This window comes from Stomoxys calcitrans, chromosome 1 (genome assembly GCF_963082655.1).
Source record: "Stomoxys calcitrans chromosome 1, idStoCalc2.1, whole genome shotgun sequence".
Lineage (NCBI taxonomy): Eukaryota > Metazoa > Arthropoda > Insecta > Diptera > Muscidae > Stomoxys > Stomoxys calcitrans.
Window position 1 is genome coordinate 78,208,001 of NC_081552.1, and position 26,417 is coordinate 78,234,417.

The 26,417-nt window shown below is 36.4% G+C and overlaps 1 protein-coding gene and 3 long non-coding RNA genes across 4 annotated transcripts in view; 3 read left to right on the forward strand and 1 right to left on the reverse strand.

Annotated features, from left to right (window-relative positions):
- Positions 1-6,331: 6,331 nt before the first annotated feature.
- The window catches only part of LOC106092509 (ubiquitin carboxyl-terminal hydrolase nonstop), a 40,220-nt gene continuing 20,134 nt past the window's right edge, over positions 6,332-26,417 (forward strand). The window contains exon 1 of the mRNA XM_013259391.2: positions 6,332-6,613. Within this exon, the coding sequence (XP_013114845.1) occupies positions 6,494-6,613 (120 nt within the window). The 5' untranslated portion in view covers positions 6,332-6,493. The remainder of the gene's footprint in view (positions 6,614-26,417) is intronic.
- LOC131995134 (uncharacterized) lies at positions 12,883-13,252 on the reverse strand. Its single transcript, XR_009397188.1, has 2 exons — positions 13,126-13,252; positions 12,883-13,032 (listed from the first exon to the last, which is right to left on the reverse strand). It is a non-coding gene; the product is annotated as an uncharacterized LOC131995134 (long non-coding RNA).
- On the forward strand, positions 14,819-15,188 carry LOC131995133 (uncharacterized). Its single transcript, XR_009397187.1, has 2 exons — positions 14,819-14,945; positions 15,039-15,188. It is a non-coding gene; the product is annotated as an uncharacterized LOC131995133 (long non-coding RNA).
- Positions 16,826-17,401, forward strand: LOC106092510 (uncharacterized). The gene is made up of 3 exons (XR_001222171.2): positions 16,826-17,053; positions 17,113-17,207; positions 17,271-17,401. It is a non-coding gene; the product is annotated as an uncharacterized LOC106092510 (long non-coding RNA).

Consider the following 26,417-nt stretch of genomic DNA (forward strand, 5'->3'; position numbering starts at 1 on the left):
ACACACACATAAACGCCTTTTCACAGCACTGGGGTTATGTTCTGGTCTTTCCCATAACCACTCTTCAAGTTTCGATATTGTTCGTCGTTGTCCCAATTGGACTATAATAACTTAGGGCGGACACACGATTGGACGGACTACAGATGCTGGTGCTTTACACTCACAGATATTATAAGGCTTGTACTTTTAAGTTCGCCTACCTTTATGTCCAGAGGTTTGGGAATAGGCTTGTTGAGGTTCATAAAGGTGTTTGCAATTACACGGAAGACATTTTACATAAACAGAACACAATGCCGGTATCCAATTGTAGCAAAAAGGATAAATCCAAAAGGACAGAAAATTTCCAAAAAAGAAAATTCGGCTCCTAACACCGCAGGAGGCTTATAGCTTCCTATTAAAGCAAAATCATTGTTATATACACTCAGCCTCACATTTCACTCCCCATACTCACAATAATTTTAATTTTGTTGCAGCGCGGGAAAACTGCTTTCAAAAATTTTAATTCTTTAATTCACTTTTTCAAGGTTTATGGCCACAATCTGTGTCTAAAACAAATAAAACTTATTTATCTCACTGAATTCACGTATTACTTGGAAGTTAATTCATCTGTCTCAATACTTTTATCAATGTAAAAATGTCAACTTTTGACATTTTTCCCCTTTTTATACCCCTCATATCAAGCGTAAATACGCCATTTCTTAAAACTAGCTTTTATCTTCGAAACCAGGTTTTGTGTTTTAAAATTTTACCCGTTGCTTTTCCCCAGTTCTACATACCATTATCGTCATTCACCATATCCTACGGGATTTATGAATTTGCGCCTACTATTCTATGCAACTCTGCTTATCGTAAAATAGTATGTCTCTGACCACTTCCTAACCTGTTGCTGTCACACAAACCACGCCATTCGACGCACAACCTCAAGTACACAGCAGCTAAACTGCTAAGTTCGGCAGGGCTGAATCTTATATACCCTCCACCATGGATCGTGTTTTAGCAGGCAGCTATGTATATTAGATTATGTACCGATTTGCGCCATACTTAACACAGTTTTTGGAAGTCATAACAAAACACCTCATTCAAAATGTCAGCGTAAGAACGTGAAGAAGATAAGACATTAAAGAGGGCAAATACGATATTGGCACTTGAATGCTTACCAACGACCTCCATCTGAAATTCTGGACCGGAAGTATCATATTTTTTTTTTTTTTTTTTTTTATTTAAAGTATTCTTTATTTGCAATCTATTTACAAAGAAATAATAAGCAAAGTTTTATGAATTTATAACAATGACAGAAATATTAAGTTCTATTGAACTTAAAACAAAGATACATTATTCTTTTAACAGAATAAACTCATTTTAGTTTATAATAATATGATAGTTTACATCATTAACTTAAGATATGAGAATAACAAAAATTTAATTATTTTCTAAATGGGAGATCAAGAATATGCAGTCTTTTAAGTCTTTTAGTTTCATCGCTATCATCTAAAAGTGTTATAGCTAATACATTTGGATGGTTGCTGAGTCTACTTAGGTAATTTGTACTGTATTTTCTGATTTCTTCATGTACTGTTGGAATATTAAGATCCTTATGTATATTTAAATTTGTCATAAACCAGGGTGCGTTAACAAGTGATCTAAGTGTTTTTGATTGATATTTCTGCAAGATTTCAATATTTGAATTACTTGCTGTTCCCCAAAGCTGTATTCCAAAGGTCCAGATTGGCTTTAAAATCGTTTTGTAGATCAAAATCTTGTTTTCTAAACTGAGTTTTGAATTCGGTCCAAGCAACCAATATAGTCTTTTAGTTTTTATATTCAACTGTTTCCTTTTGGCTTTTATATGTGTTTGCCAATTTAGGCGTCTATCTATATGTATGCCTAAATACTTGACGCTGTTCGCAGTGGGTATAGCAACACCATTTAGCAGTAGATTAGGACAATCTCCCATCCTTAGGCTATAAGTTACATGAGTAGATTTTTCGGCATTAACTTTTATGTTCCATTTTGTCAACCAATTTTGGATTTCGTAAAGTTCCCTTTGCACTATGTCCGAAGCTTCTGTACGCGATTTACTCGATGCTAAAATAGCAGTGTCATCGGCGTATGTGGCAATTGTTACATGATTGCTAGATGGCATATCAGATGTAAATATTGTGTATAATATTGGCCCCAACACGCTACCTTGTGGTACACCAGACCTTATTGCACCAAAGACGGAATCTTCGTCGTTAATGTTAACATAAAATTTCCTCTCTTGGAGGTATGATTTTAGAAGTAAGTAAAATGGGGCCGGGAGCAATTGTTTCAGCTTATATAAAAGGCCATCATGCCATACACGATCAAATGCCTGTTTTACATCTAAGAAAACTGCAGAGCAATATTCTTTGTTTTCTAGAGTTTCTCTTACTTTTTTAATGATCCTGTGGCATTGTTCAGGAGTGCCATGACTTTGTCGAAATCCGAATTGATGTTCCGGTAGTATTCTAACTGATTCAACTATCGGTTGGAGCCTTGTTTGAAATAACTTTTCAAATAGCTTCGACAGTATAGGCAACAAGCTTATAGGTCGGTATGAGCTTACCTCGTTTTCGGGTTTGTTGGGCTTCAAAATCATTATTATTTTTGCGTATTTCCATTGGGTAGGGAAATATGATAGTCGCAATATTGCATTAAATAATATAGTTATGTAAATTATAGCTCTTTTAGGGAGAGATTTTAATGTTTTTCCATCAATATTGTCGTATCCAGGTGACTTTTTGCGGTTAAGCTTCTTTATCTCATTCTCGACTTCTTTAGAACGAAAAGGCTTTATTGGTTTGTACATCTGGCATGCAATATCTAGATACTCGGTGATTGCATCACTGTCAGAACTGGAACAAAAAGAGAAGGGCGTAAAAGTTTCTTCCAAAAAATGTTTAAATGCTTCCGCTTTACTCTTATCCGTTCTACACCAGGTTCCAGACCAATTTTTGATTGGTACGTTCCTCTTTTGTGGTCTTTTAAGGTATTTTGTGGCTACCCACAAATTATGGTCATTGTCACCAGCTGGGTGCAGCTTGCTTAAATAATTTCCCACGGATTCATTCTTTGCATCCTTAATACACCGGTTCAGGTTTCTAACAGAACGAATACAACATAAATAACTTCACCGTCTCTTGGCTCATCAATATTTACTATCATATATTATTATTCATTATTTTTATATATATTTTATCAATGACCTTTTAATTTTTTGTAATTAAATGATCTCCCATTTGTAGTTTTTTTTATCTGTAATAGTTGCAGTTGCAAAGTTAAAATTCAACAATTAAAAGACTGAATCATATCTAGGTCTTTACCTTTACTAATTGAGCTCATTTAGCTGGGGGTTTGGCTAGGACTAATCTGTTGATTTGGATACTTTTTCCTTTGCGTGTTAAGAAAATTAGTTTTTTTAAAGCAGCCTTCGCAGGTCCTATTTTTTTGTGTGATTCCGAGTCATTTCGATTATGCAGACCTTTCCTTTTAAAGGTTTAAAAACAATTAGATGGCAATTTTTCTTAATATCAATTATATCTCTTATTCCGTATATTTGCTATTTAGATAAACTTTGGACTAAAAAATATTAAAGGCTAGTTTTAATACTCTTAATATGGGATCACTCTGCCTATTTTCTAGACATCGGGAACTATAAGAGTGTTCATAGACAGGTTGAGGTCAGTGGTAAGGTACTCAACTCCAGGTGAATCCAGATTCTTCGACATCAATGTAGAGATTCCGTCGAGGCCTAACGCCTTGGAGGATTTGGCGCCACAGATGACATTCGTAACTTCGCCCACGGTAAATTGTGATGGCTGTTCATCGGCTCAGAGACCACGAATATAGCGAATGGCTCTCCTCCTTGCCCTATCTCTCTCGGGATGCACAATAAATTGACGGTTAAACAACCTGGCGCATCTCTTCGGATCAGTCACGGTTATTTCGCCAAAAGTGACTTAGGTCCTGTCATGCCGTCTACCGGGGTTCGAGAGTGACTTAACAATAGACCACAGTTTGCCTACACCGGTGCCTAAGTTACATTGCTCCAAGTGTTTCAGATTTAGCTCGCTGATTCTGGGGTTAGCGGGGTCTATACCACGAATCCCATCATGCTCGTCTGCCTGCGCCTTGAAATTGGGCCGTACTTGGGGTAATTGACCGGCTGGTATAAAGCGAGCGGCTGCTGCGTTAATGATGTCTCGGAATTTCCTCTCGGTCACAAGTACATCAGAGGGGGGTGGCAGTTCACTGAAGCTGCGATTGGTATACTCTCTGAAGCCAGTCCAATCGGCCTTCTTATAATTGATAAACGTCCGGCGCTCAGAGGTTATGAAGTCGGGTGGTCGGTCGATGGTGAGAATTATGGGGAGGTGATCTGACCCCAAAGAGATGACGGCTTGACAGGATACGTCACTCAAGAGATCAGGGGAAGTCTGGCGAGCTGCTGCACCTCCTCGTAATCCTAGCGGGGGCATCCTCATTCACCATGCAAACCGTGGGGCTATCAATCTGCTCTGCCAAAGCTATGCCACGCTGGTCGTTACCTAGGGGAGAATGCCATGACATGTGATGCGCATTAAAGTCCCCTAAAACCAGACGATTTTGGCCAAATAGCAACCCACTTATGTCGGGGTTGTAAGCCTGGCCATTAATCGGGACACAGCTACCAACCGGCGGTATATACACGTTGTATAGCTCTATCACGGTAGTACCAGACCTGACTGCTATCCCCATGCATTCCATGTAGCGTCAAGCGCAGGCGAGATAGGTCCATACTGCACGGAATGGTGTATTACGAAGGCTAATCCCCCACCTCCATTCCTTGAGCGATCCTTACGTAGCATTGTAACCGTGACAACTGTGCAAGCTGCAGGTGTTGGTCAGCTTTGTCTTCTGGATCGCTGCAACCAATATGCTCTTCCGACTCATAAAGTCCACGATCTCATCGGTCTTGCCACGAAGTCCGTTGCAGTTTAACTGCAAGAACGATACTTCCCGGCACTGGCCTGCCGATATTTGGGCTAGGATGCTGCCGTTGCCAAAATTGCCGTACGGGAGAGGTTGGGGGGCGCCGAAGGCGACGACGACGACGCTTGTGACCCACTGCTGGCTATGTTCGCACAGCACCTTTCGACATAGCAAGTATGACTATACTCCCGTAGTGAAGTAAGGCCAGAGCAAGATTGGAAATGTACCCACTCCATGCACCGGTTACACCTCACCGACACCGACCGATGATGAAGGCGGTTCTGGCAAACCGAACGGAACCATGGTCCGGGGTTCTTTTCAATCCCGATACGGACCAGAAGCGTACGGAGAAGTCACTCCGGGATGTGCCTCTTCCATGACGAAAAAAGACGAACACGTAGACAGAGGCGGCAGCCCTTGCCGATGAAGATTCCATCGGGTCAATCCGGTGCGTACAACCGGCTGCCATGGGATTGTAATGTTGTTTCATCATTTTGTAATTTTAAATGTTTCTTCTAAAGCAAATAAAAATCAATTAAAAACAAATATACATATAGCGTACGCAATTAGGCAAAAACTTTGTCTCATTTCTGCTACTGCGGTTTCTGTGATGCCAACGAAGAGTAATGTAAAAATGAAAACCGAAGAATCATCCTATATATCGCATGGCACAATTAAGAGGTAGGGTCTTTAGCACAACAACAAAATTCTACACCAAGCGAAACTACCTTGAGTGGCAAATGCCGAAAATTGGAATGTCAAAGTGATTTTAGAAATAAACTTTGTTTTACAACGTATCTTCTTCGAATGTGTTTCATATTCGCATTTTTATCATTATAACACGGTTTTGTTGTTAATATGAGGAATATCGGATCAAATAGAACATATTTTTAAGATTTTAGAAAAAAATCACAGCTGTGTTATCAAGCCTTTGACTTTTAGATGTACTGCAAAATCAAAAATTTACTCAGCTGTTCACATGACATCACCTTATAAGTGCATCCTTTATGTATCGCATGAATTGCTTTCGATTTGTAATCGCAAATTTTCGTAAACATTGGAACAGGCCGGCTAGTTTTTATTTGCAATATCATATGTAGCAGCCACAAGATTTGCAGATTTGTCATTATATACGTTTGAATTATAGATTGAAACAATACAATTATAAAAAATTACACAAGGTATTTTTTTTTACTAAACAAAACATTTGCGATTTAGAACCACCTCTGAAATTGGAAAACTACATCAGCTGAGCTAGTAATTTTACCTTGTATAAATTTGCCTGGCGCCATTCTTTTTTTTAATCGATTTTTCGTCTTTTAAACACAAAAAGTCGATTAATCGATTAGTTGAATGTCGATTTTTTGATCCCCAGAACAGCAAAACAACCAAAATACAGGATTTAGGATTTCCGCAGAATTTCTCATAGCGGCTCCTCTTCGGGGGATTTGTTATTTGCCTCCAGATCAACTCTCCACAATCTGCAAACAACGGCTCTAATATGTCCGAAAGTGGTTGTAAACATTTTCAGTCATATGTTAAGGAACATTCATTGGATACGTATCGCATTTTAGACGCTTACTTTGCAGCCTGCATCAACAAAGATGCTCGAGAGAAAAAGGTAGGTAGGTGTAGGTGACCGGCAGTTGTCAGCCGTCAGTGTCCTTATTTTAGAAGTGTGCGAGTGACCTCAATTTCTATCGTGTCAGCCGTAAAAAGTCGAGTTGTAAAGTTAAGGTCCATCGAGTGTTTTTTTGTGTGTGTGGATGATGTGAACGTGATAAAAAAAAACTAAATTTATTAAATCTTTTAAAATGTTGATATGTCACATTCACGAGCTCTTTATCATGTCAAATATGTGCAAGACATTTGTTTTTATACGAATAACGTGGATTGTTGCTGTTTTGTCTGGTATTTTAAATAGATCAGCCCAGGAGCATTAACATACGTTTCAATGTGTCCATGGGCGTAGTCAGTATATGAATATTAAAGTAATAGTTGCTTGACAAATCCCAGTCATGGAATGGAGTTCAATAATGTAAACCTGTTACTACTTATGTTAATTTTCAGTGATCATGGACGTACCGGTTTTTCTTTTTTCAATATTTTAAGTAAGAAGCCCGTGCTCAACGTTATCGAGATTAGATATATATAGAATCCTTGAAGACATCACTCCTTACAATTATTGCCACTTTTCGACTCAATGTTAGTGGTTTTCATGGCAGGAATAAGTCAGTCTTTAATTTTTAATGCTATCTTACATTTTGATATTTAAAAATTGTTTACTAAATTTTTTAAATATTTAGTTTACTCTTTGCTGTTATTAATAACTTATGCTATGCATTTGTTTTTCGCACTATTTGCGGGGATATTGAACCGACAAGTAAATGGTATTTGTTTCTCTTATCGTCAGAGGGCACTGACCCCTTCGGTAGTTATTAATCAAAATTCTATTTTATTTTATGTTATAAGGTAGCCTTTAAGCACCCTAGCAGATATTGCTTTGAGAATATAAAGTACGGTCAATGGGAAGGTCTCCGTCTCCTTCCAATGGGGTTCTTCATAAAGCAAACTGTTGCAGCTCTTTGGATGGTATTTTGTCAGGCCACGTTGACCGACCTATCGCTTAATAACAGCTCAACAAATTTTCGTTGTCAAATTTTCAATGATTCCGTCTAGCGATTCAAATTGTTAGATGCTGTCCCTAAACATTCAGGTGTGTCTTCTTACATGTCTTGGAAACTTGATGAGTTGAAATGAGATGATGAGAGACACACCTTGATCCTTAACATTGTGGACGTTATTCTCCTCAGTTTGTCCCCTGTTCCTTAATGGAATGTTCGTGAGCAAATTTGCCATTTTACTCTCCTCATGTATGTAGGTATCCTGTGATTGTCCTTAAAGTTGATTTTCAACAAATATATTTTTTCAGTGGTGTGGCGTAAAGATTAGACGTCCGTCAATGACCCCGAAAGCCATGCTGAAAATATAAGAATCATTTTAGGTGTGGTAATGCCCTCACTTATACATCCTATATTTGTGAGGTCCTCAGCTATGTACAACTTCTTTACTAAACGGCACACCGTAAGGATTCGGCTAGAAAAGGAGGTCCCTTAACTTAAGTTTAACTAAATTGGCGTAGTACTTTGGCGATGTACTTCCGCTTTTTGTAAGCAAATTTCTTTCTCAGTCCTACGGCCCACTCTGCGTAATTTACTACTGGTCTGTCAATCGCTTTATAAGTGGTTAACAAGGTTTCTTTTTTCCGTGACCCAGGGCCCTTGTTACGATACTTGGCCATTACGTGCAGTTGTATGGTCTGACGAAGAGAATATCGAAAGACAATCTGAAGATCTTCGGTAGACCCTTTAGGTGTTTATGGTTATAAGTTTGTTTTGTTTATTCGCCCAACGACTTCGATGTCTAGCTCCAGAGAGTCTGCTGGCTAGCTCCCCTCCTAATGCTGGCGACATTTGTGAGGTACTTTGCCATGCAAAAACTAAAAAGGTGTTCCTTAATGTAATGTTCATTGGCAAATTTTCATTTGCATATTGGTTGACAACATTCTTACTTAGATGGACATTGCAGAACATTAAGATTTAAATTTATTTGTTTTTTTCACATACAACAAGATAACAATCGTCTTATAATTACAGTATATGAGATATCTATGAAATTTAACACAGTCCAACCTAATTTAGTATATAAAATAACGTATGTTAAATATAAATTGATTAACAAATAATGTTTAACAATGTAAAATCGTCTTAAACTATGAACATATCTCACAAGAGCATAGTGAGCTGTCTTCAGTCTTCTAATGCTGCTAGAGTAACATTTGGTTAACAGTACACTTCCATAGCAGAGCACTGGCAGTAAGTAAATTTTAGCCAGAAGTAGGCCACACTTTCATGTGGAAGTGACGATCCTCATCAAGATCCTGTAGGTGAGCAAGTTCGTTTCGATCCAAAGGACCGATCGTGCGGGAACATGTTTGTCATTGGCGCCGATAACTCGCGTCCTTGTCATATCGAGCCTATGATGCTCGATATGACAAGGACGCCTCCGGTAGATCACAGCTAAGCTTCACATGACAGCAATGAACACCACACAGATCGGACCTCAATGATGCCATGATCGGTCACAGTCCGACGAGGAGGACCCAGAAGGCGTCGACGGCGACGCTTGTGACCCACTGCTGGCTATGTTCGCACAGCACCATGCGACATATCCAGTATGACTATACTCCCGTAGTGAAGTGAGAGCAAGATCGGAAATGTACCCACCCCATGCACCGGTTACACCCCACTGACACCGACCGATGATGGAGGCGGTTCTGGCAAACCGAACAGAACCAGGGTCCGAGGTTCTTTTCAATCCCGGCACGGACCAGAAGCGTGCGGAGAAGGCACTCCGGGATGTGTCTCTCCCATGACGAAAAAAAGACGAACACGTACACTGAGGCGGCAGCCCTTGAGGGTTCCATCGGGTCAATCCGGTGCGTACAACCGGCTGCCATGGGATTGTTTGACATTTTTACATTTTGTGTGTTTTACACTGAGGCAGCAGCCCTTGCCGATGAAGGACTCCATCGGGTCAATCTGGTACATACAACCGGCTGCCAGGGATTTTAACAATTATGTTGTTGTAGTAGCAGTGTGTGGTACACGGAGGCGGCAGCCCTTGCCGATGAAGGAATTCATCGGGTCAATCCGGTACATACAACCGGCTGCCATGGGATTGGGGACAATTATGTGATCGGCCCATGTAAATGAGTTATTCAAAATTATTTCCAGATTTTTAGCCTTATCGGCAAGCTGTATTGGTTGGGTACCATTTGATACGCTTTCATCAGTATCTATATTCTGGTCTCGATTTGAAATTAAGAGACAGATTGATCTTTAGGTTTAGCATGAGTCCATTTGGAAATAATGTCCAGATCTTCATCGATGTACTTCAAATTTAGGGTAACTTAGATAGAGCTGGACATCATCATATATATTTTATGGTGATGAATTCCGGCGAGACCATCAGAAAAAATTGTCAGCGATGGTTTTCCGCTCCTAATGCTGGCAATATTTGTGAGGTACTTTCCCACGTAAAAATTTCTATCCAAAGAGGTGTCGCATGCTCGGCACGCGGTTTGAACTCGGCTATAAAAAGGAGCTTAAACTTGAATCGTGGGGATGTTCATGGGCAAAATTTGTTTGTTTGTATTTCTGCTTTAGGTAATCAGTGTATATAAGATTAGAGTTGCGGCTAGAAATTTAAAAAGTTTTCGAAAGGCTGTTTGTTGGGGATTTTTATCTTTTATGTATAGAAAGTTTATCAAAATTATTTAAAAAATTATTGTTTAATTGAAAAAGGTACAACTTACAATCACATTTTCAATCACATTAGTATAATAAACTTTTTTCAAGATTCTATTAAAGAAATCATTGATACATTTTTTAATTTAAAATTTCAATAATGATCTTAATTCAAAAAAAGTTCAGATTCAATAAACAATATTGAATCAATTAATTAAATTTTACCTTCGTGCTACGCAGGCTCCTGCATTTTGAAAAAAAGTGCAAATATGTATGAACCCCTGGAGGGAATTCAAGAAGTAAGAGTACAGGCAACTCAAAAAAAAGGAATCAGCAACTATGGCGATTTTATTGTTTCCGCTATATACTTCCCTCCCCGCGACAGCATTCAGTATCAGGAATACCTAGATATATTTTCGTCAATAGGTTCAAAATTTATTGTAGAAGGAGATTTTAATGCTAAACACCCTTGGTGGGGCTCCAGATTAATTAATCCAAAGGGAAGAGAACTTTATAAATGCTTGACAAACAAAAAATATTTGGTTTTGTCTACTGGATCTCCCACGTATTGGCCTACCAATCAATTTAAAATTTCGGATCTGCTGGATTTTGCTGTTTACGCAGGAATACGAAGTCATAGCTTGGATGTCTGTAGTTCTGATGATATAAGCTCTGATCATAGCCCTGTTCTTATAAACTATACCATTTCAATAAATCCTGAAACACGCAATTCCAATTTATTTTCAACTAGAATATAAACCAAAATATAAAATTCAATGATAGAGAGGACATAGATAATGCTGTGGAATATTTTACAGAACTTATTCACGAAGCCGTTTTTCAATCCACATTAAACCATAAAAACATGTTACAAGTATTAGGTCACTTATAAGGCAAAAACGAAGATTAAGAAAGAGATGGCAAAACACAAGAAGCACAACCGACAAACGACTATTTCATAGAGTCTGCAAAGAGCTAAAAAAAGTTCTTTGTGACTTCACTCATTTATGGAGAAAATAAATAATAGCTCTATATACGGCGACCATTTAATTTGGAAAGCTACAAAATATCTTAAGCGCCCAGTTAAAAGAAAGCCCTTAATTAAATTACACGATGGTTCCTGATATAGATCCGAAAAAAGTACTGCAGAAGCTTTTGCCAACCATTTACGTAATATATTTTATCCTTATGGTTTTAACTCTGCTAGTGATAAAGAAGAAATATCTAACTTTTTGAACTCGCCATGCCAAGTGCACCTACCTTCGAAACATATAACGCCGAAAGAAGTTACAAATGAGATAAATGATCTTAGTAATGACAAGTCTCCCGGATATGATAAAATTACTTCAAAAGTTGTTAAAAGTTTAACAAAAAAGGATATATTTTGTTTTTAACTTACATTTATAATTCGATGTTGAGGCTTGATAATTTCCCAACGCAATGGAAGTGTGCTGAAGCGATTATTACACGATAAACCTGAACATTTGCTCTCATCATTTAGACCCATAAGCCTTTTGTCAATATTCTCTAAAATATTCTTATGACGTTTATTGCCAATACTGAAAGAGCAAAACATAAATCCTGAATAACCCATCGGTTTCCGACATAATCATGGGACACCAGAGTAGTGTCATTGGATTGTTAATGCCTTAATTAATGCGTTAGAGAACAAAAAATACAGTTCAGCAATTTTTCTAGACATTCAACAAGCATTTGACCGTGTGTGGCATGATGGCCTATTATTTAAGATAAAAAAAGTTATTGCCAGCTCAATTCTTAAGCTACGCCTGCATTGTTTTAAAAGCTACTTTTCTAAAAGTAATTTTTATGTAAAAGTTAAGGATGAAACATCACCATCACCATTTTTTTAAATCAAGGCTGGTATTCCTCAAGGCAGCGTGTTAGGACCACTATTATATGCCATTTTTACAGCAGATGTTCCTGTCTCAAACAATGTTACTTTTGCCACGTATGCTGATGACACAGCTATATTTGTAGCTGTAGTGAGTGACTGGATACATCAAGTCTTGTACAAAGACAAATTCACGACCACGAGAAATGGCTTCTTAAATGGAACATTAAAGTTATCTCAGATAAGTCGACACATACAACATTTACAACAATGCGAAAAGACTGTGCAAATCCATAGAAACCTTGTACCACAAAACTCCACCGTCAAGTGTCTTGGGACGACGTTAGATAGGAGACTAACCTGGAAAGCACACATCAAAGCAAAACAACAGCAATTAAAAATCAAAACATGTAAATATCTGAATAATAAGCTACGCCTGCATAAAGCAATACTAAAACCTGTATGGACCTATTGACTTCAACTATGGGCTACTGCAAGGAATTCCAATATTCAAATTTTAGAAAGATTTCAATCTAAAACTTTAAGATTGAAAACAAATGCGCCATGGCTTTAAAGATATTCTAAAAGATCTCAAAATGCTCTCTGTTAAAGAAGAAATTTGTAAACATAGCACAAACTATTTCCAAAGAGTACGTCCTCACCCAAATCACCTTGCTGTTTCGCTTCTGGACAACAACAATGGCACAAAAAGACTGAAGAGAAAACATGTACGAGATCTTAATCATTAGTTTATTATAAACAATTATTTTTACCATAATTAAAATATACACAATTTTGTTTATTTTTAAAGTTATGTAGTTCATTGGAGGACATAACAACTGTTATTAAATAATCTCTGTGATCAATTTTGCTTAATGTCTTGTATTTATAAGATAGATTGCAAATAAAGTGAATTAAAAAAAAGAATTTTTTAATTGAAAATTATAAAAATTTTATATTTAGATTATTTACCCATTAAGCGGATTTTCTCGCTTAGTTTGTATGGAGAAAAATTCTATCTCAATTTAGCTTAGCGGTTAGTCTTATCGACGTTTACTAAAAGATGCGTTGTTTAAACTTGAATTTGTTTATAGCTTTAATAATTTCTGACATAAAAATGAAATTTTCTTTTGTATCACGGCAAATTATTTGTAAACTAGGCATACGTTGAACATAATTTTAATTGAACGATTTAAATTGTTATTTAATAGTATAAATTGTGCATTGATCGAGATTATATTGTGTTCCCTTCACTCATATCCATTGCTAAAAGGAAGTGAGAATAAGTCAAATATATGCCTCGCTTCTATCATATACATACACAAAGTGGCGTGGGTAGACAAAAAATATCAAGAAAAATATAAAGTGTAGCTTTTTTATATCTCCATAAAATATAATTGACCTAATTATAATTGCAAAGCAAAATAAAAATGTATTGTGAGAAACGTTAGTTGAAATAGTGAAAAACGGAAAAATTGGGATGTGATCGAAAAGAATGGACAAATTCTAAACGCAACAATTTGGAGGAAAAAACGGAAAAATTGGGATGTGATCGAAAAGAATGGAAAAATTCCAAACGCAACAATTTGGAGGAAATTTTAGAATGCAAACGTTGTCGAATGTCGTCTTTAACGTAAAGATGCCCGCCATTATGGCCCCAACCTGCTAGGCCCATGCGTCTACCAGCGCCCTCACACGAGTACCAATTTTCTCTCACGTATTTGGACGTGTTCACCTCCTTGGTTAGGAGCGGAGCACTACCTAGAACTCCTTCCGATCTATGGGTAACGGCACCTATTTGATAACACAACTTCACGCCGAGCTTATGCTCTACCCACCCAGGAGCCCCTGGAACTTCGGTTCCAGCCTGACAATGGTGAGCCCCCGGAGGTGAGTAAGGTGGTGGCTGTCGTTTAGACCCTAATCGCGGGTAGAGCATAAGCTCGGCGTGGAGTTGCGTTATCAAATAGGTGCCGTTACCCATAGATCGGAAGGAGTTCTAGGTAGTGCTCCGCTCCTAACCAAGGAGGTGAACACGTCCAAATACGTGAGAGAAAATTGGTACTCGTGTGAGGGCGCTGGTAGACGCATGGGCCTAGCAGGTTGGGGCCATAATGGCGGGCATCTTTACGTTAAAGACGACATTCGACAACGTTTGCATTCTAAAATTTCCTCCAAATTGTTGCGTTTGGAATTTTTCCATTCTTTTCGATCACATCCCAATTTTTCCGTTTTTTCCTCCAAATTGTTGCGTTTAGAATTTGTCCATTCTTTTCGATCACATCCCAATTTTTCCGTTTTTCACTATTTCAACTAACGTTTCTCACAATACATTTTTATTTTGCTTTGCAATTATAATTAGGTCAATTATATTTTATGGAGATATAAAAAAGCTACACTTTATATTTTTCTTGATATTTTTTGTCTACCCACGCCACTTTGTGTATGTATATGATAGAAGCGAGGCATATATTTGACTTATTCTCACTTCCTTTTAGCAATGGATATGAGTGAAGGGAACACAATATAATCTCGATCAATGCACAATTTATACTATTAAATAACAATTTAAATCGTTCAATTAAAATTATGTTCAACGTATGCCTAGTTTACAAATAATTTGCCGTGATACAAAAGAAAATTTCATTTTTATGTCAGAAATTATTAAAGCTATAAACAAATTCAAGTTTAAACAACGCATCTTTTAGTAAACGTCGATAAGACTAACCGCTAAGCTAAATTGAGATAGAATTTTTCTCCATACAAACTAAGCGAGAAAATCCGCTTAATGGGTAAATAATCTAAATATAAAATTTTTATAATTTTCAATTAAAAAATTCTTTTTTTTAATTCACTTTATTTGCAATCTATCTTATAAATACAAGACATTAAGCAAAATTGATCACAGAGATTATTTAATAACAGTTGTTATGTCCTCCAATGAACTACATAACTTTAAAAATAAACAAAATTGTGTATATTTTAATTATGGTAAAAATAATTGTTTATAATAAACTAATGATTAAGATCTCGTACATGTTTTCTCTTCAGTCTTTTTGTGCCATTGTTGTTGTCCAGAAGCGAAACAGCAAGGTGATTTGGGTGAGGACGTACTCTTTGGAAATAGTTTGTGCTATGTTTACAAATTTCTTCTTTAACAGAGAGCATTTTGAGATCTTTTAGAATATCTTTAAAGCCATGGCGCATTTGTTTTCAATCTTAAAGTTTTAGATTGAAATCTTTCTAAAATTTGAATATTGGAATTCCTTGCAGTAGCCCATAGTTGAAGTCAATAGGTCCATACAGGTTTTAGTATTGCTTTATGCAGGCGTAGCTTATTATTCAGATATTTACATGTTTTGATTTTTAATTGCTGTTGTTTTGCTTTGATGTGTGCTTTCCAGGTTAGTCTCCTATCTAACGTCGTCCCAAGACACTTGACGGTGGAGTTTTGTGGTACAAGGTTTCTATGGATTTGCACAGTCTTTTCGCATTGTTGTAAATGTTGTATGTGTCGACTTATCTGAGATAACTTTAATGTTCCATTTAAGAAGCCATTTCTCGTGGTCGTGAATTTGTCTTTGTACAAGACTTGATGTATCCAGACACTCACTACAGCTACAAATATAGCTGTGTCATCAGCATACGTGGCAAAAGTAACATTGTTTGAGACAGGAACATCTGCTGTAAAAATGACATATAATAGTGGTCCTAACACGCTGCCTTGAGGAATACCAGCCTTGATTTAAAAAAATGGTGATGGTGATGTTTCATCCTTAACTTTTACATAAAAATTACTTTTAGAAAAGTAGCTTTTAAAACAATGCAGGCGTAGCTTAAGAATTGAGCTGGCAATAACTTTTTTATCTTAAATAATAGGCCATCATGCCACACACGGTCAAATGCTTGTTGAATGTCTAGAAAAATTGCTGAACTGTATTTTTTGTTCTCTAACGCATTAATTAAGGCATTAACAATCCAATGACACTACTCTGGTGTCCCATGATTATGTCGGAAACCGATGGGTTATTCAGGATTTATGTTTTGCTCTTTCAGTATTGGCAATAAACGTCATAAGAATATTTTAGAGAATATTGACAAAAGGCTTATGGGTCTAAATGATGAGAGCAAATGTTCAGGTTTATCGTGTAATAATCGCTTCAGCACACTTCCATTGCGTTGGGAAATTATCAAGCCTCAACATCGAATTATAAATGTAAGTTAAAAACAAAATATATCCTTTTTTGTTAAACTTTTAACAACTTTTGAAGTAATTTTATCATATCCGGGAGACTTGTCATTACTAAGATCATTTATCTCATTTGTAACTTCTTTCGGCGTTATATGTTTCGAAGGTAGGTGCACTTGGCATGGCGAGTTCAAAAAGTTAGATATTTCTTCTTTATCACTAGCAGAGTTAAAACCATAAGGATAAAATATATTACGTAAATGGTTGGCAAAAGCTTCTGCAGTACTTTTTTCGGATCTATATCAGGAACCATCGTGTAATTTAATTAAGGGCTTTCTTTTAACTGGGCGCTTAAGATATTTTGTAGCTTTCCAAATTAAATGGTCGCCGTATATAGAGCTATTATTTATTTTCTCCATAAATGAGTGAAGTCACAAAGAACTTTTTTTAGCTCTTTGCAGACTCTATGAAATAGTCGTTTGTCGGTTGACCCGCGATTAGGGTCTAAACGACAGCCACCACCTTACTCACCTCCGGGGGCTCACCATTGTCAGGCTGGAACCGAAGTTCCAGGGGCTCCTGAAATCCGTGGTACCAGTTTAAAGTCTCCGATCAGAACTTACGCTGAAACAGTGAAAACGGAAAAAAATGGGATGTGATTAAAGAGAATGAACAAAGTCCAAACGTAACAAATTGTCGAATGCAAACATGGTATATATAACATAAATATTATTACTATTACCTTATTTTAATAGCTATTCTCCATATAGTGATATATTGACTTGGAAACCGGCCTGAGGATGGAAGATAATATATGTGGATCTAGGTTTCGTGGTACTGTACTGTACGCAAAATGCTAAGAGTGGTACTTATTACGATTCATTTTAAATATGTATATAAATTAATTTGTTTATTATACTATTTGCAGACCATGTCTCCGCTTTTTCCGAAGCCTGGCATCAGTAAATAAAAGACATTTATATTTTTAAGCAATATATTACATGCATTTAATCCAATAAAATAACAATAAATTAATTCGTGTGAAAAATATCAATTATATATTTAAAATTAAAGCAGTAAAACAGTTGCTTAAAAGAAAGAACAACGTTCAAATAATTGGTTTATGGAGTTAGTAGCAACTTTAATTTGATATTTAAGCTTGTCAGAAATCCAAATTGCAAAATTGTTAATCAATAACACAAATTTATAGGACCGACTTCAGCAAATTGTTTAATTGAATGTACAAATTTCTTAATAAGTCTTAATTTTTTTCTGTATTCAAATATTCATTTTACTTCAAGCTCAAGGTCGTTGTTTTTATTTAAATTTTCATTTGTTTATCAATATTTCGCCCATTCTTTGGTGGAATCTTTTCACATTAAACAAAATATATAAACAAACACGTATGTATAAGCATAATATATAACATCACCTATATCATACTTTAACTTACAAAAGTGTTGAGTAACAAAAATACGAAGAAAAAACTAAAAGCTATGCGACCATCTTCGTCGGCCGTTGTCTGTTTTGATGACTGGCATTTCTTATTGAATTTTGTTTACTCGTTTAATAAGCAGTCTGTAGTTACTCGCACATCCCTCTGAGTGTAGTTCATACGTCTAGTTGTTGTTGTATTAATGATATGTAACGTTTCCAGCGTTAGCCTCTTGTTGTAATTTATCTCGTTATATACGACTCTCACTCTCTCTAAGTTTGGCTCATGTTGTTCTGCAGTACAGTGTTCGGCTAGTGCTGTTTTTTGGTGAGTATTTTTGGCACTTAATTTTATATTTGATTTATGTCCTGCTTATGTAGTTTTCAATTTATTTTTGCTTGTTCCAACACAGATCATTGGACAAACATTAGTTCCATTGCCGTTGCATTTTATTTCATAAACTATATTTGACTTTTCCATTTTGTCAATCTGGGAATTTATGTTTGTGAATAGTGTTCCAAGGTTTGTCGTTTTGTGTGCAATCTTGCAATTATTTTCATCCAAGCAATTTGAATGTTCAAACCTTTCTGAAATTTTGGGACATAAGTGACGGATTTGAAATATGTTGGTTGTTTTCGTTTGTTCTTGTGATAGTTCTTCTATTTGGGCACGATTCTATTGTTTTTTGTGGGAAACTATTATTATTAATATTCTATCCATGTCTAAGTATGGTATGCGGTTGCTACACTCTTTTTCTATAGTAAATTGTATGTTTGAGTTAATACTATTGAATGTTGTCAAGATGTTATCTTTTGCACTGGTTTTGATAATCCCAAAAAGGGTCAAGATCTTAGGTCTTATATCACAGTTTCGATGGTTTTTGTCCAATAGTTCTTCCTTCACAATATCGGGGCTGCTGATCCCATAGGCAATCCTCGTTTTTGCATGTATATTCTGTCTTTGTACATGAAATCGTCATGGTTGTAAAATTTTGAATTATTGTCCACTTGCTTTCTATGATTTTGGTTGCATAATCTACCAGAATACTGAGAAACAATGACACAACATTAAAGAAAATCATCATTTCATCCGAATCTTCCACAGTATTTCCTAATTTCTTTTTGAAGTGAACCGAGTTTCTCACGTTGTTTTTAGAGTTTTTCGTCAATTTTGACAAAATTTTTGTTATGTACTTACAAAGACCACTGGAAGGTGAGTTTATCGATGAGTATATAGGTCGTAGCGGATACCCTTCCTTATAAATTTTGGACAGACCATATATTCTTGGAGCTACAGCCGCTTTGGTTTTGAGTTTCTTTTTTTCACAACGTAGTCTATTACTTTGTGCGGGTTTAGCTCGTTCACCATATCATTATTCTTCTTTTGTAATGATGTTGTGGGATCATTAGTGAGCCGTTTGTATGTCATTAAGCATTCTAGACATCGTTTTCTTCAACATCATATTTTTCCATGACCACTGTCAAGTTGCCCTTATCGGCGTCCAAGATCATAATGTTCTTGTTTTCCTTTAAACATGTTTTGGTTTGTGCCACTGTTTGTGCGAAATGTGTATTTGTCTCTTGCTGTGAAATGGTGTTTATTTATGTGACTCTCGATCATCGAAGTGAGTTTATTTCTGCCTATCTCCTGATCCTCTTTTGACGAGAGTGTTTTTATGCACTCTTCGCCGTCTGCTATGTAATGAAGCAAGGGAAAATCCGTTTTTTCTGGGGTAATGCGAACTTTTTTCCTTGTGATAGTAGCCACTCAACTTCTTCTGGTATCTGTGTGTTGGTTGTATTCACGAACCACTCTTTGTTCTATTTTATATCCAATCTAATTCCCTTTTCTGTTTTTCCCAAAGAGCTTTCAATTTCTTTCTGTGTCTCGTTCTAATAATCTTGTTCTCTTCTCAATATTGCTTTCATTGTCAAGAAGCGATGCAAATTCTTCAATTGTCATAGATAAACGTAATTTCTCTTCTACTTCAATTACACTATTTTTATTTTATGAGTAGGTTTAAGGTTTTCTTATGAAAATTTGCCTGGTGAGTTTTTAGAGTTTTTAAGTGATTCCGGTATTTTTTCTTTAGTGTCAAACACCTAAATTTTTTTAGTCGCGTTATAATTAGGAATATGATGGTAGATGTGGTGTTAAGTTGCTTATTTTTCTCCATCCTATATTTGTTTATATGTTGTCCAATGTTGACGTACTTCTGTTTTAGTTTGATGTAAACCATCTTCTTGCTTTATTTTGTTTTCGGCGTGCTCTCCGTTGTTAATTCACAGTGTATTTGCATGCGACCTTTCTTAATATATTCAAATATTTATTTTACTTCAAGCTCAAGGTTGTTGTTTTTATTTAAATTTTAATTTTTTCAATATTTCGCCCATCCTTTTGTGGGCATTTTCAAGAAAATCTGACATAAAATAAAATATATAAACCTATTGCATATCATACTTTAACTTACAAAAATATTGAGTAACAAAAATACAAACAAAAACTAAAAGCTATGCGACTATCTTCGTCGACCGTTGTCTGTTTTGATACTGGCATTTCTTATTGGATTTTGTTTACTCGTTTTCTGTGTAGTCAAAATATATGCAAACCATTAAAACCAGCATCGAATAATTTTTACGGTATAATTTACATCCCCGGCCTTTTTCACAAACTAAAGCTACGGAAGATAATGAACAACAACAACATGAACTGAACACAATATTCACAAATGTTAAAGCGCCAATAGAAAAGCAACAACAAAACAAAGTCGTTTACCAATAAAATGTAAAGGAACGAACAACAACAAGATATGCATTGAGAACACAAGACCGACATTGAAAATCGAATAGAAACAGCACTAGCACAACACTCCCTTAGCACCTTCCAGACTTGCTAGCTTAGGGATAAATAAAACGCTCTTCCTTGACAACGTAACAATTGGATTGTTTTATTTACCATTCGCTAGATTAGGGATAAATAAAACGCTCTTCCCGCTACATGCTTCGTACTTTAACGTTGGCAGCACTGGCAAACATCCGAAATAATCAAATATCAACAAAACAAACAAAATAAGTAATTTTAATTATAAATAAATGTTTTCGGAGTTCATACATGTGATTTTATTAAAATCCTAAGCAATTTTGCCATTCCATAATGTTTAATCATTGAATAAATATGTTACGTTCTTCCTCTTATAGTTTTGTCATTCAAATTGAATGATGACACCATATGTTTTCATAAACGGCGATAGTAAGCGTCGTAAGATTAGCCGCTTATTTTAACGGTGATAGCATTTTTCTCAATACAAATTAAGCGAGAAAATGAAACACCCCTAATATTAGATAAAGATCGGAAAGAGACAAATGATAGAAAGTTTGGGGATACAACAATACTTTGGACGAACGATGAACCATAAGGAATACACTGACTACATAAGCGCTAGTTAGGGATTTGCAATACTTTGAAACAAACTGTGATATTATCTTTTAAGTCGTGTTTATTATATTTTAGATTTAGTGTAGAACCAATGTAACGCCTCTTAAAGATAATATTGTAAGTCATACTTTTGTTTACTTTTTTTGTGTTTTAGACAAAAGTTATGTTGTAATGTTTTCATTTATTTAAATAGACGTAATACTCAAAGGAAGTTATCAAAAAAATAACGAAACGTTGGCATCAGAAGCTATTGTATAATTCTTCTTGATTTATTAGCCCAAAAATTCGGAAGTCAATAACTAAAACCTGACCAAACCCAAACAACAATGAATTTATTAATTAAGAATTGTCTAAATTTCAATCACGATCTTCAATTGCGATCGTGATTGAAATTTGGTAAAATTTAATAAAAAAAAACCGGATTCAATTAAACAATTATTTTCAATTTAATTTTTATTTAATTCAAACCAATTTCGTGATATTTTTTCTTGTGGGTTGAATCCGATGCCAACTTTTCTTTTGTCTTCCACTTTTTTTTTTAATCGATAACCTTGCGAAAATTTTCGGCAAAATAGCTACCTTTAGCACGATAGATTTATTCTACTAAACAAACTTAGAAAAGATTTCCAAACGCCTCGATCTTCGGCGACACCCAGTTTCAAGATGTCTTCACTAGATCTCTCTATCGGAATTTTGTTTGTTGTAACAGTGTGTTGTGCACTGCGGTGGACTGCCACAATTTAAATTAAAAGAATATTCTCCGAACTTCGTGTTTCAATCTTAACAATTTCAAACAAAACTGGAAATTTTATTTCAATACATAAAAAGTATTTTCTACAATAAATCCAAAGACTCCTTAGACTATTTTATTTTAAAAACTAACAAAGTAAAATACAGTACAAATATTGTGGAGATATAGTCACCACAGTACTCCCCCGCGGAAGAACGCTAGATGCGTTCAGGGATAATGATAACTCTTCCATAGCGCGTTCTTCTAACTGCAGGATTATGTGTAGGTACTTCTGCTGCTGGTGTTGAGTCAGGTTCATCATTCAATATAAATGCGGGCTTAAGTCGATCTATCGATATATTTTGATGCTTTCCATCAATCAGCAAAGTAAAAACCTTTATGCGTCGATCTAGAATAAGGTAAGGCCCTTTATACTTAGGTTGCAATGGTCTCTTGTTACCATCTTGTCTAATCCAAACATGAGAACAACTCTCTAAATTCTTGTTTATATATAAAAATAACAGGTTTGTTGTGATGTTTTGGTTCCGTCGATAGCATATTTCTAATAGCAGTTTTAATGTTATAAAGTTGGCTTGTAGGATCCACATTGGAATCTAATTTGAAGAAATCCCCAGGAAGTTGTATAGGTTCACCGTATAATATTTCTGCTGAACATGCTCCAATGTCTTCCTTCGTAACAGATCTGATTCCTAAGAGAACAGTGTTGAGAGTCTTAGTCCATTGAATGTTTTCAGCACATGTTAATCCTGTGTTTAAAACTCTGTGGAAACGCTCGACGAGACCGTTTGATTGTGGATGAAAGGACGTCGTAAAGTTATGTTTTATGCCTAATTTACTTGTTATTTCCTTAAACATGTGGGAAGTAAATTGGCTACCTCTATCAGTGGTAATAGCATTTGGAAGTCCATATCGACAAATCCAGTTATTGTAAAAAGCATTGAAAACGGTTTCAGTTTTAATATCTTTCAAAGGAATCGCCTCTGGCCACCGACTGAAACGATCCAAGCAAGTTAGTAGATACACGTAATCTTCGGATGGAGGCAAAGGTCCGACAATATCCATATGTACCACAGCAAAACGCGAAGTAGTCGGTGGAAACTTACCAAATTCACTTTTTGTATGTTTGTTTACTTTGCAACGCTGGCATTCCAAACAACTTCGATTCCATTCATTAATATCTTTGTTCATTGAAGTCCAATAAAATTTCTTTGTTATAAGCTTACGAGTTGCTCGTATTCCAGGATGTGAGAGACTATGAAGGTTATGAAATACCTGTTTGCCAAACTCCTTTGGAAGAATTGGACGGGAAACGCCTTTTGATACATCGCACCATATTCTTATATCCGTGTTTGGTATATTTACTGAAATTATGTTGTCGTTTTCGCGGATAATTTCTTTTAGTTCTGGATCTTCATCTTGAACCTTCGAAAGTTTTTCATAGTCCAATGGCCGTATTTTGATGGCTTCGATTCGTGATAAAGCATCTGCAGTTACGTTTTGAGAACCAGGGATGTACCTTATGTCAGTAGAAAATTGTGCTATAAAATCCAAATGATTTCTCTGCCTAGGAGATGCTTTCTCCAGCTTTTGTTTGAAAGCGAATGTAAGAGGCTTATGGTCAGTTAAAACGATGAATTTTCTTGCCTCCAATAGATAGCGGAAATGTTGCACGCTTTTGAAATTTGCTAAAAGCTCACGATCATAGGTACTATATTTCATTTGTGTAGGCGTTAGTTTTTTAGAGAAAAATCCAAGTGGTTGCCACGATCCATCTACATATTGCTCCAAAACAGCTCCAATCGCATGGTTTGAAGCATCAACTTTTAGCACTCATGAAGCATTTGGAATGGGATGTGTAAGGAACGAGGCATTAGATAAACTTTCTCTGCATTTAATAAACGCTTGCTTCAACTCATCAGACCAATCAATTTCGCGTGTATCATTTTTCTTTGTCTGGCCTTTTAATAAATCGTTTAGAACAGATTGTAGCTGAGCGCCATGAGGAAGAAATTTGCGATAAAAATTTAGCATAGCCAAAAAACGTCGGAGTTCTTTGATTGTTTTGGGCAAGGGAAATGACTTAATAACATCCAATTTTTCTGTAAGAGGTTTAATGCCATCGGGAGTGACATGATGACCAAGAAAATCTATTTCAGTTTGGCCAAATACACATTTTGAGGGATTTATAAAAATTCCGTATTTCTTGAAACGTTCAAATAATATTTTCAAATGTTCCAAATGCTCTTCCTCAGATTTTGAAAAAAACACAAACGTCATCTATGTACACAAAAACAAAATGCAGGCCTCTACATACCTCATCAATGAAACGTTGGAAAGTCTGGGCAGCATTGCATAATCCAAATGGCATTCTCAAGAATTCAAATAAGCCAAAAGGAGTTATAACTGCCGTTTTCGGAATATCGTGTGGATGGACAGGGATTTGGTAGAACGCTTTCATCAAATCCAATTTTGAAAATATTCTTACTCCGTTAAGATGCATCTGAAAGTCGGTTAAATAAGGTACGGGATACTTATCTGGAACCGTAATTGTATTGAGAGCTCTGTAATCTCCACATGGTCTCCATTCGCCATTAGGCTTTTTGACCATATGCAGAGGATTTGCCCAGTTGCTTCTGGAAGGTTGTATGATTCCTTTGTTCAGCATATACTAGAACTCTTCTTTAGCTGCTTTAAGTTTTTCAGGATCTAGACGTCTACTTCTGCAGGAAACCGGTGGACCATGTGTAACAATGTGATGATAAATGCCGTGCTCAGAAGAAAAATTTTCGTTATGCATTATTATTTCAGGATATTCTCGAAGAAGCTGATGAAAACTAGTATCTCCAGAAACCATTTTTATACCTATAGAGCCTTCTTTACATAACGATCCACTTACTGCGAGCAGTGTTTGACCATCCACCAGTTTGCGGGTGTTGAGATCTGGCAAAAGATGAAATTGACGAAGGAAATCAGCTCCAATTATAGGACGAGAAACATCAGCTAGTATAAAGCTCCAAGAGAAAGATCTGCGTAAACCCAAATCTAATGAAAGGTTTATTGAGCCAAACGTTTTGATTTCAGTTCCGTTTGCAGCATAAAGTGCTAGTTTTTGGGGATTTTTGCGATTTTTGCTAGGATAAACCGATATTTCTGCACCAGTGTCGACTAAAAATTGTATTTTTGATTTCTTATCGGTTATAAAAAGGCGGCCAGAGCATGCACCATCGACACTTTCAGCCGAGATTGGGGTCGATGGAGGAATTAGTTTTTATACCCTCCACCATAAGATGGGGGGTATACTAATTTCGTCATTCTGTTTGTAACTACTCGAGATATTCGTCTGAGACCCCATAAAGTATATATATTCTTGATCGTCGTGAAATTTTATGTCGATCTAGCCATGTCCGTCCGTCTGTCCGTCTGTCTGTCGAAAGCACGCTAACTTCCGAAGGAGTAAAGCTAGCCGCTTGAAATTTTGCACAAATACTTCTTATTAGTGTAGGTCGGTTGGTATTGTAAATGGGCCATATCGGTCCATGTTTTGATATAGCTGCCATATAAACCGATCTTGGGTTTTGACTTCTTGAGCCTCTAGAGTGCGCAATTCTTATCCAATTGGGATGAAATTTTGCACGACGTGTTTTGTTAAGACATACAAAAACCTTGCCAAGTATGGTTCAAATCGGTCCATTACCTGATATAGCTGCCATATAAACCGATCTTGGGTCTTGACTTCTTGAGCCTCTAGAGTGCGCAATTCTTATCCGATTGGAATGAAATTTTGCACGACGTATTTTGTTATGGTATCCAATAAATGCGCCATGTATGGTTCAAATCGGTCCATAACCTGATATAGCTACCATATCAACCGATCTTGGGTCTTGAATTCTTGAGCCTCTAGCGTGCGCAATTCTTATCCGATTGGAATGAAATTTTGCACGACGTATTTTGTTATGATATCCAATAAATGTGCCATGTATGGTTCAAATCGGCCCATAACCTGATATAGCTGCCATATCAACCGATCTTGGGTCTTGACTTCTTGAGCCTCTAGAGTGTGTAATTCTTATCCGATTGGAATGACATTTTGTACGACGGATTCTCTCATGACCATCAACATACGTGTTTATTATGGTCTGAATCGGTCTATAGCCCGATACAACTCCCATATAAATTGATCTCTCTATTTTACTTCTTGAGCCCCCAAAGGGCGCAATTCTTATTCGAATTGGCTGACATTTTACACAGGTCTCCAACATGTAATAATATAATAATGGCAGAGCAAATCTTTTCTTATATCCTTTTTTGCCTAAGAAGAGATGCCGGGAGAAGAACTCGGCAAATGCGATCCATGGTGGAGGGTATGTAAGATTCGGCCCGGCCGAACTTAGCACGCTTTTACATGTTTCTTATATCCTTTTTTGCCTAAGAGGAGATGCCTGGAAAAGAACTCG